Source organism: Eubalaena glacialis, chromosome 13 (assembly GCF_028564815.1).
Source record: "Eubalaena glacialis isolate mEubGla1 chromosome 13, mEubGla1.1.hap2.+ XY, whole genome shotgun sequence".
Taxonomy (NCBI): domain Eukaryota; kingdom Metazoa; phylum Chordata; class Mammalia; order Artiodactyla; family Balaenidae; genus Eubalaena; species Eubalaena glacialis.
Genome location: NC_083728.1, coordinates 71,354,682 through 71,367,792, shown reverse-complemented (window position 1 = coordinate 71,367,792; position 13,111 = coordinate 71,354,682). Strand labels below are relative to the sequence as shown.

At 45.5% G+C, this 13,111-nt stretch overlaps 1 protein-coding gene across 4 annotated transcripts in view; it reads right to left on the bottom strand.

Annotated features, from left to right (window-relative positions):
* VPS35L (VPS35 endosomal protein sorting factor like) overlaps positions 1-13,111 on the bottom strand; it is a 118,351-nt gene that overhangs the window by 15,730 nt on the left and 89,510 nt on the right. For 2 of the 4 annotated variants that reach the window (XM_061208178.1, XM_061208179.1), the window contains exon 27: positions 7,485-7,624. In XM_061208178.1, the coding sequence (XP_061064161.1) occupies positions 7,485-7,624 (140 nt within the window). Of the gene's footprint in view, positions 1-7,484; positions 7,625-11,675; positions 11,797-13,111 lie in introns of those variants that run through there. The other 2 variants (XM_061208180.1, XM_061208181.1) reach the window with 2 other exon arrangements.

Here is a 13,111-nt window from a genome sequence, read left to right as displayed (position 1 = left end):
TCGTTGCAGACGGCACAGCAGAAGCCACCTACCTCAGGTAAACCCCCAAATGATCACTGTCACCACCAAAGGCACCGACTTTAAACACAGCCTCACTCTTTAGGGTGTTCAGCAACATTAACAGCTAAATTGAGGATCCTCTCTTGGGAGAGGAAAACCCAACAGTCAGTCACAGAGCTTGTAACAGTGTTTCTCAGATGCTAAACTGAATCAGTGCTGGGATGCAAAAAAGTCAGCAGCTTCAATTCAGTTCCAAAAAGGAATATGCAATGCAGTGGCTCCCCTGCTGAACGCTCTCCAAAGACTCCTCCTCCCCCAGCTCCTGCTGCCATCGCCCCGCTGACCCGGCTGGCCCATCTTGCCCCTCACTCAGTCCAGCGCCACCTTTATGGCTCCTGGGACCAGCTGGACCGCTCAGGGTCCTGGCAGGACACAGGGGACACGCTCACAAGGGTTAAACGAGGATGGTTTAATGAAAGGTTATCAGAATGAAGAGAACTAGCGAGGAAAGATGAGGCACCCAGGGCCTGGCAACAGAGGGAAACTGTTACCATCCTCGGGCTGAAAGCACGCGGTGGGGAGCAAGTTTTTGCGGTTGGAGGAGGCCACCCAGCAGCAGCTGCAGCCCTGGATGGAAGAACAAAGCCATTGCCAAACACGGCCCAGTGAGAGTTGGGGGATAAATACCCCAGCCTCGCTCTCCTCCTGCCCTGCAGTCCACGTCAGTACTCGCGCTGGCTGAACCAGCTGGAAGCCAGAAGGAAGGAAGCCCCGGTGATGCGATCCCCAGAGGCCAGTCTCCCACACAGACCAGACTGAAGGGCACAGGATGCTCCGGAGGGCAGCTCATATGCCAAGGGGGTCTGGCCTCCCAGCCCTGCTGTTCCCCTGACTGGAATATTCACCTGCAAGACTTGGCCGCACTGGCTCCTGACAGCCTCCAGATCTCATCTTACATGTTAGCTCCTGCCCTGATCGGCAATCCAGAGCCCCTACCCGTCTCTGTTAGTCTCTCTTCACGTCAAGTCATCCATCTCATTTTTTCAGAGCAGTGCTCAGCATCGGAAGCGATCTTATTTATTCCTAACTACCCAAACATACCTCTTGGTTCATCTTTTTTTTCATCCTAGCCTATAACCTCCAGCACGGCAGGTACTTTATCTGTTCTGTTTGCCAGTAATACACTGCCAGGACTGCCCAGGATTGCAAATGGTGCCCCATCCCTGCCTCTGCTTCCTGGGACAGTGCTGGGCACAGAGCAGACACCTGATAGGTAAATAATGTTGAATGGATAACATTTTTCGAGCACCTTCTATGTGCCAGGCACTGAGGTGGCTACAAAAACAACAGCTAACTTTTATGGTAGCTATTGTAGCTACCATAGCTTTTCTACGTTCCGGGAAGATACTTTTATGACCTCCTCTCCCCCCCATTTCACAGATGGGAAATGAGCTACACTGCTGGTGCATGGGGGGAACCAGGATTTGAGCCCCGGGAGTCTGGCTCCAGAGTGGACATTCCTAACTGCTAATACTCTATTTATACTGCCTCTCTACAGATGAATTAGGGGTGAACTAGACTTTATGGAGCTGGCTAGTTGGGGGAAGGCATACACGTAGTCGGCTATCTTGAATTCAGGCATGGAGTAGAAGTGTGATAACCGAGGTGGGCGGGAGTTAACAGCTACGTAATCCAATGTGTGGATACACAGCAGTAATACTTCCAATGGGTAAGAATGAGGGTGGAGGAGTGGGAGATGATTTGTACAGCTGTTAACATCTACAGGAATTGCTGTTATGGTGTCGGCACAAAAGAAGACACATGATACTCCAAAATCTGAGTACCTCAAACTATATGCAGCAAAATTGCCTGTGCCATGGTCCGCCTTCCATTGCCAGAGTCAGTCTCAGATGGCAGCTTACTACTGCCTTTCTTTGCTAACAGCTGTTTCTAACTAGGCTATTTCGTTCTGCTATGTGGATGTTCAAAATATATTCTATTTCAGGGTCTGCCCTGGAAAGAGACGACAATCTGAATGTTCCAGTAACTTAATTTCAATACAAATTGCCATAACTATTGTGAGAGAGCATTCAACACACCTTCAAAAAGGTGGAAGAAGGGGTAACGGAGACGTGAAGGTTTGTAGCCAGCCGTTTCTGCTAGCTTTAAACCGAAGAGACGAAGAGATTATTTCCAACCTTCTCTACAAGGAAAACATTTTCCACATGATAGCCACGCTTCAGTGGTTGTAACATTTTCAAAAGAAATTGTACCAGTGCCAGCAACTAAAGAAAGGCAAACACAGATTTTTTTTTTTTAAAGAAGAAAAAAAGATCCCGATTCGCTTGGCAATCCGAGGGGGAAAAGGTTTCCCCTGGGGTCTCTGCCAAGGCTGCCCGGCAGCAAACAAATGCTCAGGAGGCGGCTCCCAAGGGGCGCCTGGGAGGGACTCAAACGTCTCTCTCTCTCTCTGCTGCACGGAAAGGGGGCCTGCCTTCCACCACTCAGAATATCCCTCTGGCTCCTTGGTCTGCGGGAATCCTTCTATTAAATGTCACTGCTTGAGAGAAGGAATACCCTGGAAACGACTAACTTCCCAGGAGACCTGAGAGGCAGCGAAGACAGCGCCGAGTACACACATCCTGGCTTTGAATTGTCTTGGCCACTTACTAGCTGGTGACCCTGGGTGAGTCACTTCACCTCTCTGTGCCAGGGTCTGCTTCTGTGAGATGAGGATAATAACAGGTTTGTTTGCAGTGAGTATTTGTGAACTGCTGGCTGGCTCACTGTAAAAGGTATGTAAGTGTGTTAAATAAATATTCAAGTCCTTTAGAAAAGGAGCCAGAACACAAGGGGACTGGGAGGAAGGGCAAGAAAGGAAAGAGGGGCACTGGGAGGACACGGCGGGGGTGGAGGGCAGGAGACAGATCACCATGGAGACGCGAGGCCGTCGGCGAGACTGCAGAGCTCCCCGGCCTTGCTGCAGCCAGCCCCTGCCCATCTTGCCAGCTCGAGACCCTGGTGTCCCTCTAGTCTCGCGTCACCTCGCTCGTCACTGCGGCTCTCTTCCTCCAGTGCTGCTGGGTGGCCCTTCCCACCTCAAGGCCTCACCCACACTGCTCCCTCTTCTCGGAACACCCTCCCCGCCACCCCCACCCCCCCCCCCCCGCACTTAGGGACCCACTAGTCTTCATCTGGATCTCGGCTCAGGTAACACGTTCTCAGGGAATTTCCCTGACCCACTTCCCTTCAAATCTGAGGCTCTCAGAGGTCCCTGTAGTTCTTTATGACACCTTATACAATCGTAGTTAAGTATTTATTTGCTTATTAGCATCTTTCTTCTTGAGTGGGAGCACACATTTCTCATGTTCACTCCTCCATCCCCAGATCAACAAATATTTGCGGGGTAGACGGAATGAATGAATCTTAGCACCTGGATACCATGTTACGCTGATGGCTGGACGTTTTCTCAAAGATAAGACGGAGAAAAGACATTTCCCTGCTGTGTCCTGGTGATTAGTGCAAGAAAACTGATGGGAAACATTTCCATTGCCTACAAATTTCAATTGAATCAAAATCAGGCGTCTGAAGTGGTAACACTGAACTTGTTCAATTAATTCTACTTTTCTTATCCTACCAAATGTTGTTAAAAGAAATGCATTAGTTCAAAAACATGGAGAAGACTGTGCTGCGGTCTACCAAGAGGCTGACTGCTACTAGAGCCAAAGAAGAACGCTTCAAAATGCTCCAAAGGTGGTGCTGCTCGCTGAGGAGAGAGGGCTGTCCTGGGGGAATTGTTTACTTCTGCATTTATAAGTATGAATAGAGTGGGCCAGGTATTTTATTTGGTCTAAAATGGCTTCAATTTTTTTCTAAACAAATAAAATAAATCAAAGCTTTCCAAACCCATTCTTTAAAAGTCTTGTGCTCTGCGGGTGGGAATGCAACATGGTGCAGCCACTATAGAAAACTGTATGCAGGTACCTCAAAGAATTAAAAATGGAACTACTATATGATCCAGCAATCCCTCCTCTGGGTATTTATCCAAAATAATTGAAATCAGGATCTCAAAGAGATACTAGTGCTCTCATGTTCACTGTAGCACTATCACAACAGCCAAGATGTGGAAACAACCTAAATGTTCACTGACAGATAAATGGATAAAGAAAATGTGGTATACACATATAATGGAATACTATTCAGCCTTAAAAAAAAAAACAAAAAAAAAAACAAGGAAATGCTATCATAACCTTGGATGAACCTTGAGGATATTATGCTGAGTGAAATAAGCCAGTCACAGAAAGACAAATACTGTATGATTCCACTTCTATAGGGCATCTAGAATAGTCATGTTCATAGAATGAAAGCGTGGAATTCAAGGGCTGGGAGGAGGAGGAAATGGGGAGTCACTAATCGATGAGCTTCAAGTTTCAATTAAGCAAGATGAATAAGCTGTAGGGATCTGCTGTCCAATATTGTGCCTTGAGTCAACAAAGCTGTACTGTCCACTTAAAAATGTGTTAAGAGGATAGATATGTTAAATGTCCTTACAACAGTAAAATTAAATTTAAAACACAGAAATAAAAAAAGCTGTGACATGAAAGGTAAAAATGTGAACCAGGTAAAGGTGGGATGTGGGAGTCATCTCCTGCTAAACCTACTCACAGTGGGCGGGGCTCGCGTGTGGCCCATCCTCTGGCTTCTGAGCTCGGTTAGCGCCCAGCCTTGGCCCTTCAGGCTCAACATCTCACTGCACCCGGAGAGCCGGCCAGTAGTTACTATGCTGCATCCCACAGGAGGGACGTAGGGTTGTTAAGTCTCGACAACCTTGAGCAAACAAAGCCCCCTGCAAACGTTTCAGGCAGATCGTGCAGGACAGGCTCTGGGGCAGCACAGACCTCCCAGCTCTACTGCTCAGCAGCGGCGCGACCCCAGGCAAGCCTCTCGGGCTCCAGGTCTCCTTAAGTGGAAAAGGTACAATGACTCCTACCTTGCAAGGCTTGGGGGCATTTTCCTAGAGACTGAATGTTGACGAAGGGAGTTAGCACTGCACAGGGCACCTAGTAAGAAGTCACGAACTGTGGCTATTCTCCATCTCATCATCTTTAGTAAATTCTGGCAAAAGCCTGAGCACTGATAACCAGGAACCAATAAAGTCTGGCGGGGGGGTTCCCCTGAATGCCTAAGGGAACGGTAGGCAACAGAAAAGGATTTAATGGACCCAGAGGCACCCGGGGACCTAGAGAGAGTGCACACGCCCCCCCAGGAAGGGCAGCTGCTCTCCAGCTGAGGCCAACTGGCTAGGCGGGGAATGCGGGCCTCACATGGCTGGACCTGATTTTTCACAAGGAACTAAATATCTGGGGTTTCCTGTGATCTACCAATTTTTAAATGTGGGTAATTAGTTCCAAATGGTTTCCATCATGATGTGGCCAACAAGTATGTCTCCGGGCTGGATTCCACCCACTGGTCATCAGTTTGTGACCCCAGGGACCAAGCTTCTGGTTCACAAAGCACTTTCATAGCTATCATTTCAGTCAATCCTCACAGCAGCCCTGCTAGGTGTGCATTTGGATGACATTTTAGAAAGGTGACAACTGAGGCTCTGAAAGTTACAAAACTTTCTCAAGGCCACAAGGCTATTGAGTCATCGGGTCAGGACCAAACACAAGTTTCTAACTCCAAGCACAAGGCTTTTCTTCAAGGCTCCAGTGATTTTTAACAGAGAAAACCCCATATGCAGAAGGAAGATGCATCCCAGTTAATCAGTGAACAATGACATTGATCAACTTCCTCATTAGAAACCCTGATTTTGTCACCTGACAAATAACTAGAATATCCAAAAAAGAGAGAAATTGATTATAAAGTACTAAGAAGGAGATCTGAAAGCACTGAAATCAAGCATCAAGCCCGCCTCCTGAATATCCCAGCCCCTCTTCAAAGAACTTGGGATCCGAACTTGGAAACTTCAGAGTAACTCACTTTTTGTTCTCTCAGCTTCACTAAGATATAATTCATACACCCAACAATTCACCCACTTAAAATGTACAATTCATAGGTTGTTTGTATATTCACAGAGTTGTGCAATCATCACCACAGTCAATTTTAGAACATTTTCATCACCCCAAAAAGGAACCCCGTACCCACGGGAACTGGGCTGCTTTCATGGCCTGAGTCCAGAAGGACATTTCTTAAAGTGTGGTCCTAGGACCACCTACACCTGACTTGATGAGGGAGCTTTCAAAAATGCTGGTTCAGGGGCCAATCCCACCTACTGAGTGAGACTCTCAGTGGGGAGGCGGGGATGGAACAAAGCAAGACTCTGTATTTTAAAAAGCATCCCCGATTCCTATGTGCATCTGGCTTCATCAGGAGCCAACCCGTTTTGTGCCTGGACCTTGTTACAACCTGGTGACACCTATGCACAACTCAGAGTACTATTTTTAATGCAGAAAATAAAATATGTAAGACTACAAAGGCAATCAATTATGCTAAAATATAGTTGTCAAAATATTTTTTCAATGTATTTGTTATATTGTAATCTATTACTTCTTGGTGAAGTAATGATGGGCCTAATAACTACTGCACTTTTAAAGGAAGGAAACATGTAGACGATCTTCTGAAATAACTTTCACACCTGAAATGTGATATAAACATACTGTTGATTATTTTCGTGACAAAGTCCCAGCTACTGCAACTGGTACTGTGGCTCATTGCCTGTGATTCATAATGAAGCAAAAGGCTAAATTTCACTGAGGTTTGTTAAAAAACAAAAACAAAAACAAAAAACCTTTTTTTTCTCATCTAAATTCATGGTTGCCCTGCCAGAACCCTGGGGTAGGTAGACCCCAGGTTAAGAACCCCAACTAGGGTGAAGGTCCTAATGCTGGATCCTGGGAGTGGCCTTGATTCCTTCCAGCCCAAGCCTGACTTCTCATCTCCTATATTCCACGAGAAACCCCAGCCTCTTCCAACAATATCCCCTTTGACTTTTACTATCTTGTTGCGGTTTCTGGTACTTGCCATCAAAATAACAACACCATTACCTTTTTAAGTGTTTACTATGCTCTAAGGCACTGTTCTAACCACATATGTACATTTGCTCACCTAATCCTCACAACAACCTAGAGATGTAGATACTCGTATTATTTCCATTTTGTAAATGAGTAAACTGCATCCTGGTAATGTTACACAACCACCTGAAACTACAGAGCTGGAAGGAAGGGGTGCTGGGATTCTACCCTAGGTGTCTTGGTCCGGAGGCCTGAGCCCTCACCACTAAGTGATACCCCCTTGGCCATATAGAGAGCCTAGACTATATACCCTGGACACAGAATGAATAGAAAACACATTGAAAAATGCAAACATCTGACTAGAAAACCAATACAGGTATAGATAGAACATCCCTGCACTTTGAGGACTAAGAATGTACGTAAAACAGGTCAAAGAAAGACATCACCTACAGGTCTTCTGGGGAAACGTACCGGCACTATTAATAAAGTAGAAAAGAAATTGCAGAGGAATTCCAGGAGGAATGATTCTGAGGGCCGCATCTTTCCATCAATATTAATCATCTTTGGAACTTCTGGAACGAGGTTTATAGCGGCTTTGAAAAAGGCATCAGCTGCAAGACAGAAGAAAAGTCCATGTATGAGAATGCTGAAAAGTTCAGGGTCTGCTTTCTTCTTCACACGGCCGGAAGTCAGGCCACACAGAGGGCTCAGGACAGCTGGCGGGTCCTGGAAGAGGGTTTCTGCACCGTGATCGACTCGTTGGAACGTTCTCTTGAGAGGCTGCTGCCGCCTCCCAGCTCTCCTCTTCCCCCGCTTCCTCCTTTGAGCGATTTGGCTCAGAGAACCGCAAACTGACTTCAGATGATACGTGAAAAAAGCACGTGGCAAACTGTTACAGAGGGCATAGAAGTCACAGTTGCCTGTACTGTAGGCTTCACCTGAACTGGTTCAGTGAACCCTCCGGTTCACCACGGGAGGAAAGTGCTGTCCGCAGCCCACTTCACAGGTGGGAAACGAGGTGTGGAACGAGAAGTGCCCGGTCCTACCACAGGGCCTGTGTTTGCGGGAGGGTCCAGCTGTGGTGGTGCAGCCCAGGCTCAAGAGCTGGTTTGTCTGAATCTACTCTAACGCACACGGTATTTGTTAAAGAGATAACAATGGAAATGCCTGAAGGAATGTGCGTGCGCATACACACACACACACACACACACACACACACACACGGCTTTAAAGACTTCTGATTAGGTGACAGTTCCAGAGAATCATTTGGAAAATGAAGACACTTTAAGAACTATGAAATAGACTATAAAACAAGAAGACCTCCAAGGGTGAGAGGGAGGAAGGAAGGGGAGGAGGGATGGAGAGGAGGGATGGAGAGGAGGGGGGAGGTGAGAGAGAGGGAGCAACAGGAGGACACAGCCGGTGGGGGGAGGAACTAGTGTGTTGGTGGGAGCGTAGATGGAGAGGGAGGAGGAGAGTTCTTTCTAGAACTGCCAAAGTCCTAACCATGAGAAAGAGCCTCAGGGTCAAAACAGACAGAACACTGGCCTGACAAACGAAATTTTAAACTACCCGACAAGATCAAACGTTTACATGGTTCAAATACACTTCCACTCCGCAACGGCTTGCAGTGATGCACACAGAACAGTGCTCTGGTCTGCAGCACCCTGAGTTAAAACCAGAAGCCCCTCCAGCACAGCAGAGGAGCAGATGCAACAACAAATGCCCACAGCCCGAAACAGAGGCTGGCCCTTAACGAGAAGAGTCTGCGACTGAAGCTGGAGAGTGGGGTAGTGCCTTCTCTTCCTTCTTCAAAAGAAAAAACCACCGTATGGAAAGACAATGATATCAGGGTTTACTACATAAAGTTACCTCTGCTCCAGGAGCTTCCCTCCCAGGACCCCGAACTCACACCCTTACCACATTCACCTAAGCAAAGTTATTAAGCGCCAACTGTGAACCGGCACTCTCCCGGGCATTGTGGGCACGCACGGGAAAACAGAGGGGGCAAGAGTTGACAACGTAAGTGTGGTGATGAGCCCAACGTGATCACACGAATTAGTACCTATCTGCTGGGAGCCTGTCGTATGCTCTGCTCTAAGGGGGACACGAAGCAGCTGACCTTGTCTTGATACAGGGGCTCTGGTAGATAAACCTCCCAGAAAGAGTCAGAAGCTGCAGGGTCTTCTGTCTTGGCCTACAGACAGTAGTAAATGGCACTATTCATGGAAACCAGAGGAACTCCTAAACCCTGTCTTAAGGTAATTAGCATTGTCAGTCCTCAAGCACTCCTATGGGGAAGGTACAATTATTTCCACGCCCAGAAGATGAACAAAGCTCAAAAGCTGAGTGGCCAGGTGAGAGTAGCCAAGGGATGGTAAAAGACTGAGCTGAGCAGAGTTCAAAGGCCCTCACCAGCACTGAGCGACACAATCAGATTTGTGTTTTTTAAAAGAAACACAAGTCTACAAATGACAGATACGATAAGGGGTTTATATCCAGAATACACAAAGAAATTCTACAACGATGAAAAAAACAAGTAGCCTGACTAAAGGTTACCCTGAATAGACATTTCTCCAAAGAAAATACACAAATGGACATCAAGCATATGAAAAGATGCTCAACATCATTCATCATGAGAGAAATGCAAATCAAAACCACCATGAGAGGGGCTTCCCTGGTGGCACAGTGGTTAAGAATCCACCTGCCAGTGCAGGGGACACGGGTTCCAGCCCTGGTCTGGGAAGATCCCACAGGCCGTGGAGCAACTAAACCCATGCGCCACAACTACTGAGCTCTCGTGCCACAAGTACTGAAGCCCACACACCTAGAGCCCGTGCTCCGCAACAAGAGAAGCCACCGCAATGAGAAGCCCGCGCACCACAACAAAGAGTAGCACCCCCCCACCCCCGCTCGCCACAACTAGAGAAAGCCCGCGTGCAGCAACGAAGACTCAACGCAGCCAAAAATAAATAAATAAAATAAATAAATTTATTAAAAAAGAAAAACCACCATGAGATATCATCTCACACCCATGAGAATGGCCACTATGAAAAAAAAAAGTAAATAACAAGTATTGGCAAAGATGTAAAGAAACTGGAATCTCTGTGTACTGCTGGTGGGAATCTAAACTGGTGCAGTTGCTGTGGAAAACGGCTTGGTGGTTCCTCAAGTTAAACATAGAATTACCATCTGCCAGCAATTCCATTTCTAGGTGTATACCGCAAAGAAATGAAAGCAGGGACTCAAACAGATACTTGTACACGAATGCTCACAGAAGCATTATTCACAAGAGCCAAAAGGTGGAAACAACCCAAGTGTCCATCAAAGAACAGATAAGCAAAACATGGTACATACATACAAAGGAGTATTACTCAGCCTTAAAAAGGAAGGAAATTCTGACGTGCTATAAATATGAACGAACCTTGAAAACGTTATGCTAAATGAAATAGGTCAGACAAAAGGACAAACACTGTCTAACTCCACTGGTATGAGGTAGTCAGAGTGGTCAAATTCAGAGAGATAAAGTAGAATGGGAAGGCGGGAACAGAGGTATTATTTAATGGGTACAGAGTTTCATTCTCTTTGGGATGATGAAAAAGTTCTGGAAATGGATGGTGGTGACGGTTGCACAGCACTGTGAATGTACTTAAAGCCACTGAACTGTACACTCAAAAATGGTTACAATGGTAAATTTTATGCTGTGTAAACTTAACCACACTACAAAAATAAGAAACTGAGCTGAGCCTACCCTTGACCTCACCCCCTAGAGCACAGGCAGGCCTGGACTCCACCGCGTCTGGTGTCTTCCTCCTGGCTCTACAGGCACTGCCTTCCGGTGAAGACATTAAGTCCATTATCAAACAAAGTGAAGAGCCTCTCTCGGCGGAAATTAAAATTTTGCTCAGAACAACTTGGAAGACCATTTATTTATTCTATTTATGTGTTTGTTACCAAGTGGCCCTGAGAAAAGTGCCTATTATTATGGCTCATTAAAGAGGGACCCACTTTGTGCCGGGTGCCCTGCTCCTCCCAGCCACCCTGCTCAGTTCCCATTCCAAAGGAGGGAGCTAAAAGAAACAGTTATTTAAGGGTTGAGGCAGGAAATGTTCCAAAGCAGATTTTTATTTCTACCCTCAGAAGACTTGCCCCATATATAAAATCTTGTCTGGGAGACTTTTCAATTTTGTCTTAGTAATTAGAACTCAAATCCTACTGTGTATGAAAACAGTTTTTCCTCATAGTTTAGAGTTCAGAATAATCATGCCAATACCATATAACATTTTTTAAAAATTGAAGTTGGTTTATAACATTATATGTTTCACGTGTACATTATATTTCTATTTCTATATACCCTACAGCACATAACACTTTACTTGTGGCTATTAAAAGTCACAGAAGACAATTACAGATAAAATGGGTTACACTGTTTTTTTTAAAAAAGACGTCTAGAAAAAGGAGAAATCAGATTCCAATTCATAAAGACTATTATCCTTGTTCCACTGGGGGAAGGAAAAAGCATGTATCAATCTATGCACTGGCTTCCCCATGCTATGCATTCCTCCTCTTCTGAGGTTTCAAGGAACGGCTAGATTTCTTTGCAATATTCCATCTTAAAAAAACATTAAAACAAACAAAAAACCCCACTCAAGCCTGGCTGACCTCACCCCAGAGTTCGTTCTGTTTAAGATCCTTTTTCTTGGGGTGCTGACTGCTCTGCAGAGAGGCGTTCTGCTGCGGTTCTCCGCACAGTGATCAACACGTCCTTCAGTGCTTCTGGGCGCTGGGTGGGAGACAAACAGCCACAGTAAGAGGGGCTGGGCTACTCTTGGAGACGGTGTTTTCCAAAATTGCTTGAGCATAAGCATCATCAAGATCCTTGTGAAAACACAGGTTCCCAGGCCCCCAAACATTGCTGATGGGAATGGAACATGGTAAAGCCACTTCGCAAAATAATTTGGCAGTTCCTCCAGTTCTACATGGATGCTGCATATATGCGTACATACACGCGACAATATGGATGACCCTTGAAATCACTATGCTAAACGAGTGGAGCCAGTCATAAAAGATCTGCATTGTAAGATTCCATTTATATGAAATGACTGGAATGGGCAAATCCATCAAAACAAAAAGGAGACTGGTGGCTGGGGGAAGCTTGTGGGAGGGGGAACGGGGTGTGACTGCTTAATGGATTCGGGGTTTTCTTTTGGGGAGGTGGAAATATTCTGTAATTAGTGACGATGATCGCACAACTCTGAATATACTAAAAACCACTGAACTGTACACTTTAAAAGGATGGATTTTATGATACATGAATCATGTCTCAATAAAGCTGTTATTTAAAATATATATATGGGTTCCCAGGCCCCACCTTAAATGTATTAAACCAGACTATCCACGATAGAGACTCGGAAATCTAACTTTAAAAAAATATTTATCTTTGAATAGGTAACAGCGTCACATGATTTAAAATTCCAAAGGTAACACTCCTTCTCACTCCGGTCCCTGGCATCCAGTTTCCCTTCCCAGAGGCAAAGAGGATTACCTGCTGCTTGGGTATGCTTCTAAGTATACAGAAACAAATACATCTTCCCTTTCTTTCCTTCTCTTTCTGCAGAGTTAATATATGGTAGACCCCATTTTGCAACTCCTCCCCCACCACTTAACAACATGTCTTGGAGATTAATCTATCATGCATATAAAGTACATCTTCATTCTCTTTTATAGCTACAAGTGGAATCTGGTCCATTTCCTTTTTCTTCCATTTTTTTTTTAAGAGGTAAAAGGCACATAACGTAAAATTTACCATCTTAATCAACTGATCCATTTTTTTTTTTAAACAAGCTTCTCTGGTGAATTTTATGATTCAACAGGCTTGAGAAAAATTGTTCTAAATCCTTCAGCTAAATGCAGAATATGACTTTCCAACAGCAAATGGCACATTCTGAAAAGTTTAATCTGGAGACATTCAACCAGAAGCAAACAGAGGTAGTCAGTAATAATGAAATTCAGCCAGGGCAGGCTACCTCATCATTTCACATATACAGTGAGTAAGGGCCAGGGAAGCTTGTTAGACAATTATCACAGAACTTTAGATA